Below are 22892 nucleotides of genomic sequence, written 5' to 3' on the forward strand. Positions count from 1 at the left end.
AAGCGCTATAATAACCTGGATTCTCTTAAATATATTTTATTCAATAATAATAATTAATATGATTCCTTCTATGTGACTTCAAAATTTCAATTTTTTGCTACACTAATCCAACCATAAAAATTTCCAAATTTGTGGATGGTTTTTGTGTAAGATTAAAAGAGATAAAATTTGTTAACATTTATTAAACAGACAACAGAACAATTTTTTAAACAACAAAAAACAGATATTTAAATGTTAAGTTGACAACAAGAATAGAATGCTACTGGAACCCACCAAAAGAAAATGTAAAACTGCTTTCTTGGGACTCCATTTGAGTTGCACCTTTATCATTTTCAAACACTGACAAGAAATTTTCACATTTATTGTCTGAGGTAGAATTGCTTCCAAATTGGAAAGAATTTCCAAAGTTGAACCCACTCAAAGCTGCAGATTTTCCTAAGGGCTCTTCAAAGTTGAAAATACCTGTTCCACCTGAATCCTTAGTATTTGTGTTAAAACCAAATCCTGTCTCATTTAGATTAAACTCCCCAAATCCCTCTGAACCTACAAAACGAATTTATAAACACTAGTACAATTATTAATCATATGCTAGCTACTGTGTTAGATTAGAGAGATTGTAATACATGTATATCTTGTTTGATTTTTATTTTATTTTATTTTTTTTTGGGGGGGGGGGGGGGGGGCAGTGAAATTCAATGTCCAAATTAACTCAGTATTCTAACAGACCAAAACTTATCCTGATTACCAGTTGACTGATTTGTCTCTCCACCATACATGTTAAAATCATTCATCCTAAATGAACTTGCATCTGCTTCCTGCATGTTCATGAATGACTGGGTTCCTAAACTGGTTATTGTTGGATTAGGGGATGCTGTAGTTGTCTGCAATGCAAAGCAATCATACAAGCATTTTGAGTTATATTGTTAAAGAAATAAATTTATACATGCAGGTTTTCATTGATAAATATCAAATGGGCCACAATATTTAGAGAACAGGGTTTAAAAAATTTGGGGATTGTCAACTTTTTAATTTTATCCAGAGGATGTTATTTTGTGGATTCTCTTGTACCGGTACATATAATACACAAACTGATAAAAATTGTTCCTGTATTTCATATTTCATTGGCAATGATAATTTGAAAGTAATTCAAATGCTTCTACAGTATTATAAACAATCTAATTTACATTTTAAAAAAAAAAGGAAGACATAGGGTACATGTAATATTGTAAGGATTCATGGCATAAACTAACTGAAATATTGTCTTACCACTGATTGTGATGCAAAGTTTGGCTTTGAAGTATAGAGACCAGGTGGAAGGCCTGGTGACTTGTGAAACAACTGGATTCTTTCCGAGTGCTTGGCCAGATCAAATGGACTCAACCCACCACTGCTTGCTACAGATCCTTGCAAAGAGTCTATGTGATAGGAACAGAACGTCTTGAATCAAACTTTTGCAACAGTATATGGGAGTGCAAGGTGATATGAAATGTACATTCAATAAGGTAAAATTACAAACCTGGTGTTGAACTGTCACTGCTAACTTCCATTGTAATTGTTGCAGCTTTTGGTGTCTTGGGTGTGTTCAGTGGTTGGGGTGGTTCAATTTCCTGCATTTCTATTTCCTGACTCTGACTGCCTTCAGTCATCATCCTGGATTTGGAGTTCTGAGTTGTTTGTGGGAATGGATTTCTTAGCTCTGAAAAGCACAAAAACATTCTTTAATACATGTACTCATAACAGCCATGCAAACTACTCTTTTGATAAAAAAAATGCAAAAATATTACCTTTGTCTGACCCCAGACCTTGTTGCCTGTCAGTGCCAGTACCCTCTTGTGTTGTCTCTTGAGTCATATGAGTGACTGGGCCTTGGTGGTTGTTTGATCCAGCAGCTGTTGTACCCTTCCTTAACTGATTACCAATGGAAGCTTGTAATAGTTCAGCTGTAGAAGTTCTTCCAAACACTCTTCTGGGGTGATCAGAGGTCTGGTTGGTGACTGAACTCACACTATTTTGTGATATCTTAGTTGTTGGATTGATTGATAACTTTGAAATGGATGGAATCTGAATCTGGTGTGTCTTCAAACTGAAATAAATGGATATCATTATTCTTTTTGAGTGGGAGTGTTAAGATAATATAATCATATTTACATTCTTTATACAACTGCCGTTATTTGAACCAGATTTCAAGGCATTATTTCATAATTTACCTGCTCTCAGTAGGAAGTTTTGGAGGTGGTTTCTGAACTGGAGATGCCACTTTAGCTCTCATCTCTTCTATGGAAGGTATACTTGTATATGATTTAGGCATCATTTGTGAGGGTCTTCTGTTTAGGTTTGACACTGCCTGGACAGTATTTATCAACATTTGCCTTTGTAATGACCCACTGGAGGCTGCCTTTTCATGGTCACCTTGTTCATTGACTTTTGGTACCTGCTTGAGCTGGGCTTTACTTTGATCTTTCTTAATCACACCCTTCTGAATTCTGCCAGGCTGTTCTCCAGCACTGCTGCAAATCATGGACTCCCCCTTGCTTGATTGGCTCTGAGTGATAGTAGGTGCAATGGAGAATGGAGGAGCTCTAGAATGATGAGATGAAGTGTCTTGAACAGACTTGGAACTGTCTGTCTCTTGCATTTGGACATCTGGCTCAGCATCTTCTCTCTGCCTAATAACACTGCAAAACAATTAAATAGCTCAAGCTAGGTAGAGGTTTTTAAACATAGGTACAATATTAAAAGCTTTAAAATGTGTATAGTATTGTTGCATTCACATATCATTCTACTCTATAGAACCTTCTTAAAAGGTTGTCATATATATAGCCTGTATATATGGTTTGAAAACAAAGGTAATTTTGCTATCGGTACTCAAATGTTTTAGATTAAATACCAAGAATAACTACAGTACCTTACACAGAGTTTTAATGTCAAATCAATTTACTTTTTGGGTGTTTCATTTATTAGCAAAGTGAAGCAAGATGTTTTGCAAACACACCTTATGAGCATGGAGTCATCACTTGATTCTGGTTTGTCTTGCTGATTACTGTTGGAAACATCTTGCTGTTGGGTACTCTTTGTTGTGACTTCAGAGACAGTCTTTGGGTCAGATTTCTTTGAAGTCTATGAGAGACCAAAAATTACCAAAATAATCACTCATACAATACACTGACCAATTATGAAAATACTTTATTGACTTCTTCTGTATATTTTGTATTATGTTTACATGTAGGTGTCATGACAATTAATTACCATTTGCATCTTCTGCAGATCCTCTTCTTTTTTGGATATGTCAGAGGTGATTTCCCAACATTCTTTTAGTACACTGCAAGTCTCAAGTTTCTTACCAGCTCTTTTAGTTGTTAAGTATAAATATAAAGTTTTGAAACTAAATTAGTAATATGTTGCTTTTTGTGTAATCTAAGTACCTATAATGAAACACATGTACAATGTGTTGCCACTGTACCACCATGTCCTGGTACAGTTTCATTGACCAAGGATACACCATAACTGCAAATGTGTTGAAGTTTCTCAATTCATTACAACTTGACTCTATAAAAAAAAAATATATAATTTTATCATTTGACAATGACTGTTGTTCTAATCTTTGCATTAGACAAGACCAATGGTTCCACCGAGTTCAAATGGCAAAGCAAAGGAAAGACAGGATGGAATACTATAATAGTGTTCAATCATTTACCACTAAAATTGGCTAGTTTTTCTTTAAGTTTCCCACACTCTTCTTCCTCTTCTTTCAATTTCTCCTCCAACTGTTTGTTCTCTGCTTGCAGGGATAGTAGAGTCTGAGCCAGTGGAAAGGACTTGTACTTTGTTTCATAATCTCTCCAGATGCTCTTGTAATGCTCTAGTATTTGTGATCTCTCTTTACTGGTAGAAATATTTTGAAATAACATTTTGTGATCACATCATACCATTAGGCCAACTAGTATACAAATTGTATGGAAAATATAGTATACAAATTGTACCGAAAAATATTAAACAGCCATTTCAACAAAACTATGAACTTTGTGTACCAGTGGTTTGTGTCAAACAGCAATATGATACTAGACTATGCCTGAGGTGTGTCCAGCACGATCGCTCGCCAAAATTTGTGTTGCAGGTTTAGGTAATTTTGGTGAGCGCTTGCGAGCACTCTGTGCTCTGTTGAACACGCCTCAGGTCTGTCTACTTTGTTGTCAGTCATTCATTCACTGGCTAATGGAAATCACTGCCTTATTATATAAAATCCTTAAATGATTCAAACTACTGTATATAGGGTTATTTTCATCCAGTGTTATTTTTGCCCTACTACAATCACCCCATCTTAAAATTGCCCAGACAAATATACATGTATAAACAGTCTTTCTAATTAACACAGTTATTTAACAATTGCTTTGAATTAGCCAAGTCTTAAATCCCCCCACTGACAATGAGAGCAACAAGAGGCCCAGGGGCTCACCTGAGCAACAATTGCCTTAATTCTGATCAAATTAGCATTACAGTATCAAAATATCCTGACAACTGAGTACAGAAGATCTTGCTAAAAAAAATTGAAAATCTGCCAATTTTATCCACCTCTTATTTTTTGGTAAATACCAAGCCCCTTTTGTTGTTGTAACTGTAAGAAGATTTTTCTCTATTCCTATATACCCCCCCCCCCCCCCTCCCATTTCGTGGCCCCACTTTTCTCTAGGGAATCATGGTTTCATCAAACATAAATCTGCATAACCTGTGCTTTCACACTAAGTACTGAGTTTTGGACCGAAAACTTTCCCTGAATATTTTTAAAGATTTTCTCTATATATTCCTATGTAAAACTTGATCCCCCAATTGTGGCCCCACCCTATCCCCGGGGACCATGATTTGAACAAACTTGAATCTACACTATCTGAGGATGCTTCCATTCAAATTTGAGCTTTCCGGGCCTAATAGTTTTTGAGAAGAAGATTTTTAAAGATTTTCTCTATATATTCCTATGTAAAACTTGATCCCCCAATTGTGGCCCCACCCTATCCCCGGGAACCATGATTTGAACAAACTTGAATCTACACTATCTGAGGATGCTTCCATTCAAATTTGAGCTTTCCGGGCCTAATAGTTTTTGAGAAGAAGATTTTTAAAAATTTTCTCTATATATTCCTATGTAAAACTTGATCCCCCAATTGTGGCCCCACCCTATCCCCAGGGACCATGATTTGAACAAACTTGAATCTATACTATCTGAGAATGCTTCCACTCAAATTTGAGTTTTCCTGGCCTAATAGTTTTTGAGAAGAAGATTTTTAAAAAATTTCTCTATATATTCCTATGTAAAAATTGATCCCCCTCTTGTGGCCCCACCCTACCCCCAGGAACTATGATTTGAACAAACTTGAATCTACACTACCTGAGGATGCTTCCATTTTAATTTGAGCTTTTCTGGCCAAATAGTTTTTGAGAAGAAGATTTTTAAAGATTTTCTCTATATATTCCTATGTAAAACTTGATCCCCCAATTGTGGCCCACCCTACCCCTGGGGATCATGATTTGAACAAACTTGAATCTACACTACCTGAGGATGCTTCCATTCTAAGTTGAGATTTTCTGGCCAAATAGTTTTTGAGAAGAAGATTTTTAAAAATTTTCTCTATATATTCCTATGTAAAACTTGATCCCCCTCTTGTGGCCCCACCCTACCCCCAGGAACTATGATTTGAACAAACTTGAATCTACACTACCTGAGGATGCTTCCATTTTAATTTGAGCTTTTCTGGCCTAATAGTTTTTGAGAAGAAGATTTTTAAAGATTTTCTCTATTTATTCCTATGTAAAACTTGATCCCCCAATTGTGGCCCACCCTACCCCTGGGGATCATGATTTGAACAAACTTGAATCTACACTACCTGAGGATGCTTCCATTTTAAGTTGAGATTTTCTGGCCTAATAGTTTTTGAGAAGATTTTAAAAAATTTTCTCTATATATTCCTATGTAAAACTTGATCCCCCATTTGTGGCCCCACCCTACCCCCGGGGCTCATGATTTGAATAAACTTGAGTCTACTCTATCTGAGCATGCTTCCAATCAAATTTGAGCTTTTCTGGCCTAATAGTTTTTGAGAAGAAGATTTTTAAAGATTTTCTCTATATATTCCTATGTAAAACTTGATCCCCCAATTGTGGCCCAACCCTACCCCCAGGGACCATGATTTGAACAAACTTGAATCTACACTTCCTGAGGATGCTTCCATTTTAATTTGAGCTTTTCTGGCCTAATAGTTTTTGAGAAGAAGATTTTTAAAGATTTTCTCTATATATTCCTATGTAAAACTTGATCCCCCATGTGTGGCCCCACCCTACCCCCGGGGACCATGACTTGAATAAACTTGAATCTACTCTATCTGAGAATGCTTCCAATCAAATTTGAGCTTTTCTGGCCAAATAGTTTTTGAAAAGAAGATTTTTAAAGATTTTCTCTATATATTCCTATGTAAAACTTGATCCCCCTCTTGTGGCCCCTCCCTACCTCTGGGGACCATGATTTGAACAAACTTGAATCTACACTACCTGATGATGCCTCCACACAAGTTTAAGCTTTTCAGGCCGAATAGTTTTTGAGAAGAAGATTTTTGAAAAATACCAACAATAATTCTCAATTATCTCCCCTTTAAAGAGGGCGTGGCACTTCATTTGAACAAACTTGAATCCCCTTTACCTAGTGGTGCTTTGTGCCAAATTTGGTTGAAATCTGCCCAGTGGTTCTTGAGAAGAAGATGAAAATGTGAAAAGTTAACAACAACGACGACAACGACAGACAATGGACAAATTGTGATCAGAAAAGCTCACTTGAGCCTTTGGCTCAGGTGAGCTAAAAAGGGCAGAAATACAACAGGGGCGAATATTTCCCTGTATACAGTAGGTAATTACTTTTCCCTCTCCCCCAATTCAATCTGTGCATCATTCTTGTTTTGTAGTGCCTCCTCATGCTCCTGCAGAACTACTGCTGTCTTCTTTAAGCTGAAGAATTCCAGTTTAAAATGTTGCATTTTAAAGCAAGATTGACATAAATTTAAAAAATTGGCATATTTTGGACTAATTTTTTTCAATCATAACTATAATATTTCTTTTAATAGAGATTGATATTTATCCCTTTACATGTACATGTATTAGTAAATAAGAGGGAAATATAGAAAATATAAATTTGCAACTAGATAACTTCATCAAAATCTAATTAAACTCAAAATGCAAGCCAGAATTTAGGTTGCAGAACCTGCCTATGTTGTCAATGAAATATTAATAAACAAATGTTACTTTTCAACATTCTCTCTGTTGATGGTGAATTGTTTGTGAGCTCGTTTTGTTTCTTCATCAAAATTTGAAATTTGTTCCTGCAATCTGGCAATAGTGTCCTTTTTATTGACTAACTCTTTTTCCAAGGCTGGTAATCAGAAATGTTGATATACAATATTGAAGCCTAATCAAGATTATGCATAAAATATTTATATAATGAAGCTAATATCTTTATTATTTATAAGATCACTATCATACCAGCAATTTGCTGATTCTCTGCTTCAATGAGTTTCACATACTGCTGGTTTTCAAATTCTGTAAACAAAACATAGATATTAAGGTTCAATAAATACATTTGATCCAAAGGGTACCAAGTTCATAAGCAGCCATACTGTAAAGGACTATGTGCGGTTTTATGCATTTTTGGCCCCCAAAATCAAAGTTTTAAAAAGAGCTTTAAAAATAAGGTGAAAGATAGTTAAAATCATATTGGAAATGAAGGTGTAAAAGGTTATCACCACAGTGACGTCGTAATGTGGAAATGACGTCATGAAGATTGCATTTTTTTGATAAATTGTTGTTTTGTAGCAAAATATGGGTGTTTTCCGATGGTTTTTCGACTGGGAAACATCGAGCGCAGGCTTGCTCAAGTACCATTTTTTAGTATAATGCGTATAACTATCTGAAGAAAAATATATGTTAAAATCGCACTTGAGCAGACCTGCGCTCTATACTTCCGAATGCAAAATATAGAGCAAAAATGAGAATATTTTCGTTTGTTTGCAAATTTGCGGGAATTAGGTCATTTAGATGACGTCATAGATAAACAGCGAACAAGCAATGATGACTAAAATTAAGATTACAGTTATAGGCATCCTCTATACAATGATTTGTGAAGATTTGATTTTTATACGATACTATTCAAAAATTTGGTTGAAATCTGGGGCAGATATTTGACCATACCGCACATAGTCCTTTAAGGAGTCTTGTTGGTCAACAAATTAACCAACAGATCTACAAAAAACTTTCAAATATAATCTGTTTATCTATAAACTATTATATTTTAGGCTAAAGAAACAATCTACAAATTCTACATTTTAAATTTGGGTATTTTCCTATATTTTTTTCCTATATTTGTATATAAAGTTAGGCCTAACGCTAATCTACTAAAGGAGATCAAATACAGTCTAAAAAGAATTATTTTCCGTAATGGACTTACCAAAACTTTGAATCAATTTATCCAATTCTGAAGCATTCCCCATGAGATGTAATGCATTTGCCATTTCTATAATAAAATCAAGACATCCATTATGAACTTGTGATAAAATTGTAGAATTCAAATGTTGTTTGTATGCATACATATGATGAAATATTGTTTCTTTTGGTAATATGAACATAATAAAAAAAAACCGCATTAGTTGTACAGCATGTGACATCCAAATTGTAACATAAAACTTGTCTTATTTTTACCGCCGTTGACAACTTGCGTGTCGTCTGCTTCATGTTTTACTTACACCAGCACCACTCTTTTTCAAGAGAGAGAAATGGAATTATTTCCTTTGTTATATAAAACAAAAATGAACGGTTTACAAACCAAATATATATATGTTATCACCAAACTATCTTCCAAACATTTATGACGATGTCGACGTGTATCATGACGAACGGAGAAAGGGACGGGATCGGATGACGTACTTTTTTCGTTTTAAAAATAAAATTAGCAAAAAATGTAAATACTTCCGGTTGCAGACGACAAGTGCCCGTGAATTCATGAAAAAGAAATTTTGGACTTTATTTGTGATAGATAATGGTGACGAGTCAAATATTCACAGCAACGACTGATGGAAATCTTTCTTTTCTCTTGGGTTTAAAGCCAGAACAACTTACAGACAAAGTAGTAGACGAGAAAGGAGCGAATTGTTGCCATTATGCATCTAGGGCGGGTCGGGTGGATGTCATCGAGTATCTTGTCCAGTCAAGACAATTCAGTCCTCACAAACGTTCCGAAGTTGGATCTACTCCTGCTCATGATGCCGCAGCTTCAGGAAAATTGTCCACTTTACAGTGGTTACTTAAACAGGCCAAACCTCCTCTATCCGAAGACGATCAGGATGGCACAGGGGCAACCATACTACATTTAGCAGCTAGATATGGACACGCTTCTGTTGTTGAATGGATTCTTGATAATACTCAGACGGATTTGACAGTGATAAAAGCAGCAAGTGGTGCTCTTCCACTTCACTTTGCTGCATCTGGGGGTAGTGTGGATACTGTTCAAATTCTATTAAAAGAATCTCCAAGGTGTGTTTTACTTCGTCTGTGAGTCATCAATGATAAAGAAATAGTAAAGAATGTAAATTGAGGCAATTAATCATCCAAAATATTTCTATAGAAAGTGATACACTACCAATTAAATGTCAACATATACACTGAAAGTTTATTTTAAAAAACTCATGAGAGCAAATTTTTTAATAGAAAATATTTTTAAAAGTTTACATTATTTATTAAGGTAATGTAAATGTTTTGTAGATCTGTTAATATGCAGATGATGAATGGAGCAACACCAATATACATTGCTGCCCAGAGTGGTCAGTTAGAAGTCTTGAAACTACTTGTTCAAAAAGGAGGCACTGTTAAAATCAATTCATATGATGGCATGTCTTGTCTACATGCAGCTGCCCAGAGTGGCCATCTTGAATGTGTAAAATTTTTGGTAAGTGGTAGAATACCTTAAGAAAGTTTGACTTCACCATTCACATATTAATATCACTCTGACACACCTGAAAAGTACTTGCATGTACATTTCGACTGAAAGATTTTTTTGCATATATGCAGTATTGATGACTATATTTAATTCAATTTAAAAGACATGTGAGATTATTTAGCTCTCAAATTCATGAACCTTAGGCACAGGTTAAAATTTTTTGGGAAATTTTCTCTTTGGGATATTTGTCAGAAACTCTTCTTTTTACTTACACTCTGAAGCTACTAGATTAATTTCAATAAAGCTATCACAAATTACACTAGGTTATGGATCACATCAATTGTTAAAGATGGTTAGAATATGTCTGCTTTTATAAGAAATTTCATAGAGGGTTTCAATGTAAAATTTGTCCACTTGAAATAAACTGAAACATGTTCAGTTGTAGTACATGTATTACCAGTACCTGGTATATTCTTTAAGATATTATTTTTTAGTAATTATTCTCCCTTGGGGAGAGTGTGTATAGTAAAAAAATATCAATCATTAAGGACTTTGATTCAGTGGAAAAATGGAGATAATAAATCCCTGATGTGTGAAGCTCATTTACTTGAACCTTTGTTGCCATTCTTAAGTACTGTATACAAAAATCTCACTTTTCCTATTTATTTATTACAATTTCTTTACAATTTAGCTAAACATGAACGATATACATGTATCATGATGTAAATAGTGGACTGAGAGTTGGGCTACTTTTCACACCCATCAATAGCAGTAACTACAACATGATTTTCATATATTTATATGATAGCATCCCATAAAGATGAAGGCTAATAAAAGTAAATTTCAACCATTGCATCACATTGAGACAAAATCATTCTTATTACTCATTACTAAACAATACATGTACATTAATTGACACTGACTTAAGTTTATACCACAGACAAATATTTTGAGTGTATAAGTAAATCAAACATACATGTAAATGAATACCTGTATAATGTTTAGTGCTCTAAATTTTTTTCCATTACTTAGGTATTGGACCAGAAATGCAATGTAAATGAGCGAGACTTTGACGGGGCTTCTCCTCTTCATTATGCAGCGAGCTTGGGCCATGTTGAGGTGGTGAGATGGCTGTTGACACAGGGAGGAGCCAAGGTCACACTGGATAACCTTGGAGGCAGCCCACTCCACAATGCAGCAGAAGTAGGACAACTCAAGGTACCTGTATTGTCTAGAACAAAGATTTATTTTAAAGTGTATGAATAAGATAATTCATTTTTTAATAAATTTCATGTTCCGTGAAGTATTGAGAGCTATTACTGTTCAATAGTTCTTGATGTTTGTGCTTGTTGTTTTTCAAATTCTTTAGAAGTTTGTAACAACCTCTTACAGTTGTTAGACTCTTGGGTAGAAAAGTGCAAATTTGTAGGGAAATGTTGTCTGACTTTGTTTTCTGTGGTATCCAGGCATCTTAAAAATGGTAGAAATGAAAAACGTGTAACAGGTAATGTTGAAGATAAAGATAGTTCCTCACTCTGAATGGAACCATCTGTATCATTGATTTCTTATACCTGAGGAACCAGACAATTATACCGGTACATGATCACACCCCTACAAAACTTGCCACAATTCCCCAGTTCATGACCTGTAAGGTGTGAAACATTGATGAGTAATTAAATATAAATGTGAATATTAGCCAATACCACACAGTAAAGATATCTATATTTGATGAATTATAAAATAAGGAATATATATGCATATACACATATACGCAATATATAGCTAGCCAAGGTACTGATTTGACGAGCCAAAGGTGTGGGGTAATAATTAGAATATTGCCTTATTTATCAGTCAACAGACTTCTGGCCTGCAGGCCTATAATGCCACATATATGCAATACATGAACCACCAAATAGAAGTTATCGAAGTTTTAAAACCTGATGGTGACTTTGGGTTCATTGTCGTGTGAGATAACAACCTCACTATGAGCTAGCACCTGCTTCCTGACAGAGGATATGTGTCAACACCTTAGTCTATGTTGAAAGCAGAGGTAGAGATAGAGAGAGCAGGTAATATCTCTGATGATTAATATTGGTTGTTCCATGGTATTGGAAGAAAGGCAGATTTCTTTGAATACCTGTGTATGTTTAGGTAAGGTTTCATCATCGTTTATCTTTTTTCTGTTTTAATAACTGGTTTTCATCTTTTGAGTGGGTAGTGGTGAACAGTAGGGAATACGCCCTTAATAAACATTGTGTAGTCCGTTGTAGAAATCATTATCTTACCTGCTATGTTATTGCAATGAAGCTGCATTCTCTTCACCTGTGTTTTTCTTTGAAAGTACATTTCTTCACTTGCTTTAATTTGTATCATTGCAGTAAGTATGTCTGTAGGAAAAATTAGTCATGAAGTTTAAGGGTGGACTGATTTTTATGAAAACTGTGGGTTTTAGTAAAATTTTTATATTTTCCTGAATGTTACAATTTAGTACAGATTACTAATCTGAACTGTGATATCTAAAAACGATTGTAACTTTTTTAACCATTAAGTTTTCTTGTAAAGTGGGGAGTAGTGATCAGACAAATATCAAGGTTCTTGTGTATCTTAAAATGTTTTATGCATTGACAACTTTAGAAAACAGTTTTGATTCAGATTATTTCTTTACTTTTAATCTTAATAAATGTGATGCATATATGTAGTATGCTGTATAAACCGTAAATATCGTTCAAGGTAGCTAAGTGATAGAACACTTTACAATTGATGCTGGGTTGCTTGGTTCTCGGCCTCAATTTTTACACCCCTGTAATATTGAGTGCAATTGACCATCACCTTAAAATCTTGTTAGGGGCAGAGAACTAAAATTGAGAGATTTTGGGGTGAAGAAAATTGATATTGGAAGAATGTATATACATGTTTCTTGCATAGAGTGCCATGTATATCAATCAGCCGGTTTACTATTAGTTTTGGTAGAGCATCAAATTAGTGATCAAGAGTTAAGGGCACATAGAAAAAATTAGGGTATGCCAGTCTCTAGGCATTGTTAGAATCCTGCTGGACAGACATCAAACTAGGTACACTTTACCTCACAAGAAATAGATGACCCTATTGATTTTAGTTCAAAGTTCAAACTAGTTCAAACATTAATGAGTAGTCAATAGTAAATTATGTCTAACCATGACCTCCAGACCATTTTTGCTGGACAGGCAACAAGTCTGATACTTGAGTTGTCCTACAGGAATTAGACTTCCCCTTTTAAATTTGAGGTCATCAGACATAGCAAGTACAGTAAGTTTAGTGTTTTTAATTCATTATCTTTTTAAAAAAAAAACAACCTTTGCTTGACATACATGAATATTGAAATTTGGATTTAGGAGTTATCATGAGACTCATGTCATGTTTAGTATTATAAGGATGCAAAAGATTTTGTAGTAGTAACTGACTGGTGTAAGTGAAGTGACATAAATAAAGTGATCAAATTTTACCCAGCCAGGTCATGATGGGTTTTTTTCAAATCACATATTAAAATATTAATTTTATGTAGGACTAAAGGCAAAATACTCCTTCCACACAATGTAGTCATGTGTTAATCAGTTGTTCATATGTTGAAATTTTCTCTTAGCATTCACTGAGCACTACATCATAGATAAAAGGCATTCTCTGAATGAAATCTTTTAAACCATATCCATGTATGGTGCTAAGAATCTATAGCACCTGGGCAGCATTTGCATCAATATTAAAGTATTGATAGAAACTGACTATAATGTTATATATGTTAAGATCAAAATAAGAGATTTGCTAAATGAATCAGTTAGTCCTCCCAAGCTATTCAATAACACTACTCAGTGTCTTCAGCTGTTCTTGTTGATTCAGAAATACAATACATGTAGTATGTCTGTTCTCTAGACATCAATTTTGCATCCAGAAGTTAAAAATCAATGAAATGTTACAATCTACATTCAGGTATACACTTATAGTCATTATCTACCTGTAGAGTAGACTGCCCGTTGCCATAGATTTTAATTGCTGTATAATGATGCCATTGTTGATTGCGCATTCTTGGTGACTGGACAGAGGGAGGATGTTTGCTAATTATTAGAAATTTGGATATTTGTCACTGTCAAGACCTGAGTAATTATTGATGGTCTCCAAAATATCTTTGACATCTGTTACCACTCAAATAACGAGAGTTGTTGTAAAAAAAGGGTCCCTGGCATGGATTTTTCCCTGAATTATTCAGCTTGAAAGGTTTGCTTTAATCTTATAGATTTCATTAATCGAATTACATACAGTTTTTATGTCTGCAATGAAGACTTCATCGTACGTGTAGTGGATATCATCTATCAAGGTTTGAATAAAACTTTGTTTCCAAGGTTTTTTTCAGCGGATTTATTAAAACTTTTTCAAGGAATTTTAACAGAGTATATATATGGTTATATCTTCAATATGGAAGTATAAAGCTAGTTTTTTAAAAAAAATTCTTGCTAAAAAATCATGGAATTTTGAAATCAAATGAGTGAGTTTGGAATATCAGATGTTAATTTTCTTCTTTGAAGTCACAAATGGAAAATTCTGGAGTTAATCTTTAGAAATTATGAACAATAGTGATTGAAGGAATGTGATTAGCTTGACGGTGAGTGAAGTGGACTGTGTGTGTTATTTTGCAGGTTGTGAGAGTCCTTCTGGAGAACCACTGTAGTCCTGACATCACAGACAACCAGGGACTCACTGCTGCAGAGCTCGCCGAGAAATGTTCTCATGATCAGTGTGCCAAAGAAATCAAAGCCAAAGTAAGTACAAACCACTCTAAGGTCTTGATATTATGGGGAAGTAGGTATATGAACAATTGGAGAGATCCTTGGGATTATCGGGAAGGAGGTGTTGACCGCTCCAGAGATCCCTAGGATTAGGGGGAAGTTAGTGTAATCTGATGATGTAGTTTTCTGTAAAACACCAATCTCAGTGACCAAATGTTTGGTTGTATTCCTGTTTAAAGATTCATGTTTAAAAGCTTGTTGTGATATTTTCCTCCATTACCATTTTGTTTGTATGTATATGCTCCGGTCAACCTCCATTTATATCAACTGAAGGTCTGGATAGCTTGGGTTTTTCTTACCAACAAGCGTGCCAGTCTTATTGTTTTTAGTATGCTGTATTGCAAACTTTCCTTATTAATTACAAAACACTGCATTAAAAATCAAACACAGAATATGTCAGCTTTCATTTAAGGAAAAAAAAATTTATTAATATTGGATTTGATTTGTTAAAGCTTGAGGCCTAGCTCTTTCGGTGCATTAATGTTCCTTGCCAGTTGACATGAAAATGTTGTAAACTTGTATATAGCATTAATTTTGATTTTTGAAGTATGGCGTTCACAATGTTATGCAATAAACCCATGTCCCAATTTGTGTGTTTTGCATGTCTGGAAAATTAGGCATGGCCGGTTGTGTTGCTGTTTTCTATATAGTGTTTATCCATTTTGTTATTGACAGATGAAGGAGCCTATAAGGTTTTACTAAGGTAACACCAGAACAATCATAGCCAATCAAATCTATGCATGGAGCCCTGTGGAATCTTTTCTAAATTCCGCTGCAGTTAAACATTTATATTCCTGTTATGTTGAAAATACTAGATCAGTGAATGTGAAGCAAAATGTTTATATTAAAGCTCTCCTATTGATATTGTACTGACTGAAAAGAAGCTTAAATTGATAAAATATTTGTGCATTCAGTTTGTTTATAATTTTTCTAGATTTTTTTTGTATCGTGATTTTTATTGCTCATTGCATGATTTTTTTTTTTATTAATATCTACTAATTGAAACACTAGTAACTTTATTAATGAATATTATCATTATACAAAATGCAGATTTCTGAAATTGAAAACACTTGTAGGTATACCTTCTCTTTAATTTAATGCGTAAAAAAAATATATACTAATAAATACATACAATGTATATATTATATCCTTATCTCTTTTAAACTACTATAAAATAAACCTTTACAATCATTATCTAATTGAAGTACCATATTTAACATAGTACATAGTGACCTTTCAAATATTATCAAAGGAAGGTCTGGATGTTATATGTAGAATTTGATAATTTTGATTTGTCATTTGATTTGATGTGCTTTGGCTAATTTAGCAAAAGATTTCTTAATGTATAAGATCTTTTCAAATAACTTACTAACTAACATATGTGTTTGGAAGCAAGTTAACACAACAAATTAAGCTTCAATAAGCATAGTTATATGTAACGGTATGCATTTTGATATTCTGGGATGACAAAAAATATTGCCAAAAAAGATTATTGCATCTTTAAAACTGAAAGAAATTACATATCTTATTACGAAAAAAGATTCTCCGATGTATCCATGTGAATCTTGCAAGAGGAAGCAGGGTCAGTAATTTAAGGCATTTGTTCTCTCTGCTCAGTTGATCAAAAAGTCATACTGGAAGCTTTCTGGCCAATGAAAGGGTTGTCGTTTTGAAGCAAAAATCAAACTTAAAAGTGTCAACATGCGTGTTGTACTCTCCATCTAATTATCAAGTACCTGTCCAAGTAAGGCGGGTAAAGGTCACTCAATAACCAATCATTGCGGCGTTTAGGGTACTCATATAATAAAACGGTACACATGCAGGTTACAGTACAATTTGATATTAAGATTATGTCAAGAACTAAACTCATTATGTGAAAGATAAATAATTTGAAATTTCAGAGAGCTAGTTTACACCTCCATATATACAAGTGAGCATTATTTGGTCTTGGGGCTTCTTGTGATGTGTATTTTACATGTATGTAAGATTAGTGGGGTTTGCACCGTGTTATAATTTATAATCAGATTTTAAAACTAATGAAAAAAAAAAAACAACATAAAAATACTAATATTTACTGACAAAAAGATGATTAATTTTATTAACCAATATTTATAAGTTTTAACTCTTTTTGCTTCAATGTCAAATAAATGATCACTAAAATATCAGCATGTACATACTAGGTCATAAGGTAGGTTTATAACAGTTTTGATATTATTAGTCATATCTATGTTTCAGTTATGTTCAGCTCTTAAGTGTATGTTGTTCTAAACACTTACATGTACCTCAGTTTTACTTTAATTTTTGGTGTTTATTCTACTGATGCTTTATATTTATAGGTTTCGATATTTAATTTAATTCATTGTGCAATATACATTGTGATGTGTGAGAATTAAAGCATATATTTTATCTAATCAGGTGTCTATAGTTTTCTATGGAAAATACCTTGTAGAAAATATTGGTTGAAAATGAAGTCTCATACTGAGTTTATAAGTAACGGTACTGAGCAGGAGATTATATTGTCATGTTATAGCTATCTCCTGATCACACAGTTTGAATAAAGTCAGAATGAATGCTTGTTTTTTAAAGCATTATGATGCATAATAAGAAATATTATTTTTTGTGGAAGACAACCATAGAAATAATACAGTCAGACATTTTAAATTAATAAATCTGTCAGTATTTTTATATACTAGATTTTAAAAGGATAAAATACGAAGTATTGCTTATAGTCACATTTTATACCTCAGTTATGCGATGAAGATAACTGAAATAAGAATAAAAGTTTCAATGGAGAATCAAAATGAGAATCTTTAATAGCTTATTTGAAATATATTAAGGCATTATTATTAATTATTCCCCCTGGTAGTCATGAATAATTAAAAGTGGGAACAGTCTTTGAAGATCAAAGTTACAATGTAGCACACGCTCTTTACTTACATAGTATATACACATATATAAAGAAACCATTGGTTACTATATACATAAAACACTTGGCTAGCAAAGGTGACACATACGTAATTATATAGATTTCAGTAATATAAGTGAACTATTGACTCAGAATTCTGCATAATAAATCCTTGCTCCCATTCGTGTCTGATTTAATTATTGCATGAATTACCTTTTTTTCTTGTTGATGCGTACCTAATGATTATATTAATAGATAGTACACATCTTTTTGTGGTAGTAATTGCGCATTATTGTATACACATGTAGATACATATATAGTACGGTAGTATGTGTATGCGAGTAAAATGCAAATGAAAAAGTAAGTATGATATGGTTTGAAGTTTTCTTGCCATTTGTTTTAAAAATGTAGAAACATTTTTTTATATTTTAGTCAGTAGATGTGTATATGTATATATTTGAAAATTTCTGATTTTGTAGCAGGCAGGTAATGATGTAGTAGAAGACAACACACAGCAGACGTGGACCCGCCATTTACAGACGTCAACCTCCGACGATAGAAGCTTTGTTACACCAGGTAAACTACCAGGTATATCCAGCCATTCCTAGTCCAGCCTAATTGATCAACTCATTATGGTGTTTTGTGGCATTACCAACTTATTGACTTTGCTTCATTATATAGACAAATCATTAGATAGTAAAATAAGTAAATTGTTATATAAATTAATTAGTACCCGACATTAACTCTTTTCTTGGATCTTAAACTTCTGTAGAATAGATATCTGTTATCCTTATAATGGGGAACTATTAAAATTTCTACATAATATACTAGATTAAATTGTATAGGTTTTATGGATTTTGTTTAGTGGAGAACTGGACAAAATACTGGAAGACATACTTAAATGTGATATGTTCTAAAAGGTATTTTACAGAGTGGTTTTTACAGTTTATCTAGATGTTCCGTTCCATCAATTGTATTCTTCATCATGTTCCATAGGATTACCATTATTTCACTATAGGGACATCTTTATGTATTTTTTTTTCCAAATGTCTCTTCATGATTAGTATTGGAAGAAAAAATGGCTTTGAAGCAGTTTAGTTGGTTTTACACTTACAGTACACACCAAATAATTCAGATATGTTCAAATCTCCAGGAAGATTTGGTGAAATCTAAGGTTGGCAGTTCTGAAAGTCAACTGTTTTATATAAAGAGATTTACATGGATTTTCTTTAGTCATGTTTGGCATTGTAAAAACTCAAGTGATGTAGGTTGTAAGAAAGAATGGTGTACTTTATTAGAGAAATAAGTCATTGTATGCCATATGATACTGGTATATACATGTACTAGTATATATGAAATTTTATCCCTAGACATATTTTAACAGATTGTGAGAGGACTTGCACACTTTCACAGGAAACGGGGGAGTGTGAAAAGAGTGACCAAAGACAAACCAAAGCATTCAATTGGACAGACAATAATACAATTAGAACTGAACAAATTGTCAACACATCTCCGCAGAGAACCAAACCATCACAGAGTGTGGGAAAATCTTCACAAAATCAACCTGTGAATAACTCCACAAACTTCGCAGTTGAGGAAGAAATCCCTGTCAGGAGTGTCTTCAAGACAAGAACAGAGGTAACTAGGAACAAGTCCTTTGGGACCTCAGACTTCCTGCAGAGGTACAGCGGGGTGAGAGAGTTGCCTCCCTTGACCAAGAGACCGGTGGCCCCTGTCAATCCAGTGTCCCCCTACGATAACAGAACCAGGATGAGTGAGGCAGAGAAGGAGGAGGTGCAGCAGTTATCTCCCCATACATACAGAACCAGGAAGACGCTGTTACTGACCGAGCTAAATGACAAGGTCAGGAATTCCCAAGTCAATGGAGGGGGACCTCAGAGTGATGGACATGTCCATGAGGCTGTCAGCAGTAGGAGACCAGAATCCAGGTCAGAATCGGTATTCCAGATTTTCTCATCTTTCCTCAACAGGGGTTTTTGGTCTAGTTTGCTCTCTGGAAATTGATTGGGAAACAGAGTTGGAAGTTGTGTATATGCTAGCTTATACATGAATTGTTTTGCAAAGATAACAAACTACTGAAAATAATTTCTATAGTACCAAAACTGTCATATTTCAGTTACCAGTACTGGAATTTGCATGTTATAAATAGATCATGAATATTAAGCAAATCTATTGGGTTTTTTGCAAATTCAATTTTTTGCAATTTTGTATTATTTTCATAGCACATAGAATCAGGCACATTTTTCACATGTTACATTATTTGCAGTTGCGAAAAAATTATTGCAAAAAAGCAAAGGAAAAACAGAAAAACAGAAAAAAAAATTCCTAAGTATAGAGTGACTGACAATTGACAGCTAGCTCAATATTGTATATTCAATCACTAATGCTATTTCTCTATGCTATGATTTTGATCTACAGAGATGTATCGCCCATGTCAAGATCCAGCCCCTCGTCTTCCGTCTATTCTGATTCCGCCAGAAGTAGTCCCACACCGCCCAGCACAGATCTGATTGCTGAGCTCAAGAAAGCTGCTGTTGCCCCAACTCTGAAGAAAACCAAGAAGCCGAGTGAGGAGGGGAAGATGAACTTTATTTACTCCTTTGGAGGACCAATCAAAACTGGTGCTGTGAGCAATGGAGCAACCAACCATAATGCTAATGGAACACCAGACAAGGTTTGAATTCAATTTTTATACACAGACTTTACCTTTAAACTATACTTGCAGGAGATAACTTGCTGTTTTCCTTATATGATACATTCTTCTTTTCTTTTACTATATTTTAATTATTAAGCTGAAACATTTGCTATGAAAGAGAAGAGATAATTTATTCACATTAAAAATCATGGTTAAAAGTTAAAGTGTTTGTAAAACATCTTGTACGGTAATTTTTGCTCATGGAAAATCATGTACACTTTGCATGTAGAATCAGTTCTTTAATGAGTTTGATTAAAATACTTGCATTTCAGTTTAATTCACCTGTACTATCAAATTTTTATGAAACTTTTTACTTTACCAAAATTTGTAGCTGCTATGCTTTTTATACAAAAATACAAAATTCCAGTCTTCATATTCACCTTGACAACATTTGTTTTGAAATATTTCTACAGCTCACAAAAGAAAAGCTGGTGCTGGAAGGTGATTTCGATCCCAAGAACTTTATGGACCAGATAGACGGTGTAGATAAGTCAGGTAACCCCATACCTGACTGGAAGAAACAGATGCTGGCCAGAAACCTGGCGGAGAAAGCCTTCAAAGAATACGAAGAAAAACGGAAGGTCAGAAATAATCAACTTAAAATACTTTGTGATAAATGGCAAAACTTGCTCAACATGCATTTATACTGCAGAAGCAGAGATATGTGATCTAAAATGGTTCTATGAGGATTTATTATCTGCTTTTTAAAAAAAGTGTATAAACTACTTAATATATAATTGTCCATTGTCACTGTTCTTCATTTGTTGCTTGTAGTAACTGCTCAACTATAACATATTAACTCACCAAAAGATTTGTTTTTCTAAAAGCTGGAAGAAATAGAAGCTAGATTCAAGAACATGCCTCTGTGGAAGCGACAGTTAATAGAGCGAAAAGAAGCTGAAGCAAGGTACTAGTGGGTTTTTATGTCAACTTCTTTTCTTTTCTTTTTTTCATTTTTGTGTTTATTTCTGGCTCATCTGTTTATTTCTGTCATTTTGAATACCAGCTTCCTACTTCAACATCAATTTCAACTATGTCAACTAATTTTTGTTCCATTGTCAATTTCTGTTCACCTTTTTCTCTACTAAATAGCGCTTTTTTAAACAGATTCTAATTAAGGTAAAACTCTTAAAGATTAAATTTTAATATCCTTCTTTAAAGGGCCGCACAGGAGCAAGAACAAAAAAGGAGCGGGCATTGAAAGAAATATACCAACACGTCTTTATGAAAAATTAATCAGTGTAATGGAACTGACTTACAATATCTTCTGTCTCAAATTCATTGTCTCAGAAATCCCACAGGTTGTGTTATGTATGTAAACATGTATAAAACTATATTTTACAAATATTTTTATTGTGCAATGTCTTGTGTTATTAGTTTATGAGAAGATATCTTACAAAAGTTTTTGCAATCTGTAAGGCTATTAAATTGTATTCACAATCAAATTTTTGCTTGTAATATTTTTGAATCAGTTGATTAAATTGAATGTTTATTTAAAGCTATGGTAATTGGTCCTCAGCATAGTTATTGCACTTTGTCAACATATATGTGTTAAAAGTTAGGGTTGTGATGGGGAGCTGGATGTTATACAGTTCTCTCCAAACTGTTATGCATATCCATGTTATTTATTTATTGTTGTTTCAAATGCAGTACTTAATGAATATGCACTTAAACAATCTCTGCCATGTGTTCAGTGATCCAGATATTATGTTTTACAGATCATTTTGCAATTACTACCATGAATATATTTTTGACAAGTAACTAGTAAGTAGAAATTTGTTGATTGCCAAAACCAGTACATAAATGTATTTTGTATATATTTAATTCCACAGATTCATTGTATTAAAATAATTTACAAACGTAATTGTTACCATTAAGAAATTTTCTTGTCCAGCCCTTTTTACAAACCAAAGCTTTGAACTTTCAAAGTCTCTCGAAAGATGAGAATGAATCAATTGAATATATTTTTAAAAGCTTCAATGGTACACAATTTATGCTTAAACTTTTCTTCCTTTACTTCAAAAAGTAAATTACCTTGTACATGATATTGTATTTTGCTTCTAGGGCTTAGTTGTTACTCTTAATAATTTTACAATCAATAGGTGTGCAATCAATTCACATATACTAAATTTGTTGCACATGAATACAGACTACAGACAGCTAGTACACAGTGCTTACTATAGTGTACACCATTGTAAGAAGCAATGTTGATTTGTTCTGAAATAAAATGTCACACAGTGACCAATGAATGTGTTCAGGTGTCTTTCTAAAACGTGGTCTAACAAAAAAGTTGTGATCAAGCAATTAAAGGCCTGCTGTATGCAAGAACAGGAGACCTTGAAATAATACAGTGCTTTTAAATGTGCTTCCTTTATGCAAGTGGCTTTATATTAAAATGCAGATTGAGGAATAGCTACTTGGTATGTAGTTTAACTGCTTTTTTGACAAATGCATACCAGCATACAAATATATGTACCAGTTAAGAAGAACCTA

The 22892-nt window shown here is 33.8% G+C and overlaps 3 protein-coding genes across 7 annotated transcripts; 1 reads left to right on the plus strand and 2 right to left on the minus strand.

Moving 5' to 3' along the window:
* Positions 1–162: 162 nt before the first annotated feature.
* On the minus strand, positions 163–8976 carry LOC105334456 (uncharacterized). Of its 4 annotated transcripts, none has more exons than XM_066079858.1 (14): positions 8855–8976; positions 8480–8545; positions 7519–7575; positions 7282–7408; positions 6898–6987; positions 3695–3882; positions 3247–3546; positions 2993–3117; positions 2208–2666; positions 1785–2083; positions 1517–1696; positions 1267–1415; positions 746–881; positions 163–543 (listed from the first exon to the last, which is right to left on the minus strand). In XM_066079858.1, exons 7-14 carry the CDS (start codon positions 3253–3255, stop codon positions 260–262), a joined length of 1641 nt encoding a protein of 546 aa, XP_065935930.1. In that variant the 5' UTR covers positions 3256–3546; positions 3695–3882; positions 6898–6987; positions 7282–7408; positions 7519–7575; positions 8480–8545; positions 8855–8976; the 3' UTR covers positions 163–259. The 4 variants fall into 4 exon arrangements, with proteins under 4 accessions (XP_065935930.1, XP_065935927.1, XP_065935928.1 ...); XM_066079855.1 differs by having other exon boundaries at positions 2208–2675; XM_066079856.1 differs by having other exon boundaries at positions 2208–2675; positions 8876–8956.
* LOC136273455 (tropomyosin beta chain-like) lies at positions 3687–8543 on the minus strand. The gene is made up of 5 exons (XM_066077879.1): positions 8480–8543; positions 7519–7575; positions 7282–7408; positions 6898–6987; positions 3687–3882 (listed from the first exon to the last, which is right to left on the minus strand). The coding sequence occupies exons 1-5, from the start codon at positions 8541–8543 to the stop codon at positions 3687–3689; spliced, it is 534 nt and encodes a 177-aa protein (XP_065933951.1).
* LOC105334455 (espin) lies at positions 8975–21937 on the plus strand. 2 transcript variants are annotated; one of them, XM_011437899.4, is made up of 10 exons: positions 8975–9561; positions 9790–9973; positions 10997–11182; positions 14629–14751; positions 18163–18271; positions 19068–19632; positions 20123–20378; positions 20813–20980; positions 21227–21306; positions 21561–21937. In XM_011437899.4, the coding sequence occupies exons 1-10, from the start codon at positions 9068–9070 to the stop codon at positions 21598–21600; spliced, it is 2205 nt and encodes a 734-aa protein (XP_011436201.3). In that variant the 5' UTR covers positions 8975–9067; the 3' UTR covers positions 21601–21937. The 2 variants fall into 2 exon arrangements, with proteins under 2 accessions (XP_011436201.3, XP_011436203.3); XM_011437901.4 differs by having other exon boundaries at positions 18163–18259.
* Positions 21938–22892: the final 955 nt, after the last annotated feature.

This window comes from Magallana gigas, chromosome 3, assembly GCF_963853765.1.
Source record: "Magallana gigas chromosome 3, xbMagGiga1.1, whole genome shotgun sequence".
Classification (NCBI taxonomy): Eukaryota; Metazoa; Mollusca; class Bivalvia; order Ostreida; family Ostreidae; genus Magallana; species Magallana gigas.

Bases quoted from the DNA above. Each gene is read 5' to 3' on its own strand.
- LOC105334456 (XM_066079855.1), bottom strand. The intron at 2,084-2,207 runs GTAAATTATGAA...CATTTATTTCAG, and splicing joins AAACTTCCTACTGAGAGCAG to TTTGAAGACACACCAGATTC. The intron at 1,697-1,784 runs GTAATATTTTTG...TGTGCTTTTCAG, and splicing joins AGGTCTGGGGTCAGACAAAG to AGCTAAGAAATCCATTCCCA.
- LOC136273455 (XM_066077879.1), bottom strand. From the start codon at position 8,543: ATGGCAAATGCATTACATCTCATGGGGAATGCTTCAGAATTGGATAAA. The intron at 7,576-8,479 runs GTAAGTCCATTA...TTTTGTTTACAG, and splicing joins TAAATTGATTCAAAGTTTTG to AATTTGAAAACCAGCAGTAT. The intron at 3,883-6,897 runs GTAATTACCTAC...TATTTCTACCAG, and splicing joins GAATTGGGGGAGAGGGAAAA to TAAAGAGAGATCACAAATAC.
- LOC105334455 (XM_011437899.4), top strand. From the start codon at position 9,068: ATGGTGACGAGTCAAATATTCACAGCAACGACTGATGGAAATCTTTCT. The intron at 11,183-14,628 runs GTACCTGTATTG...GTTATTTTGCAG, and splicing joins CAGAAGTAGGACAACTCAAG to GTTGTGAGAGTCCTTCTGGA. The intron at 20,981-21,226 runs GTCAGAAATAAT...TTTTTCTAAAAG, and splicing joins AATACGAAGAAAAACGGAAG to CTGGAAGAAATAGAAGCTAG.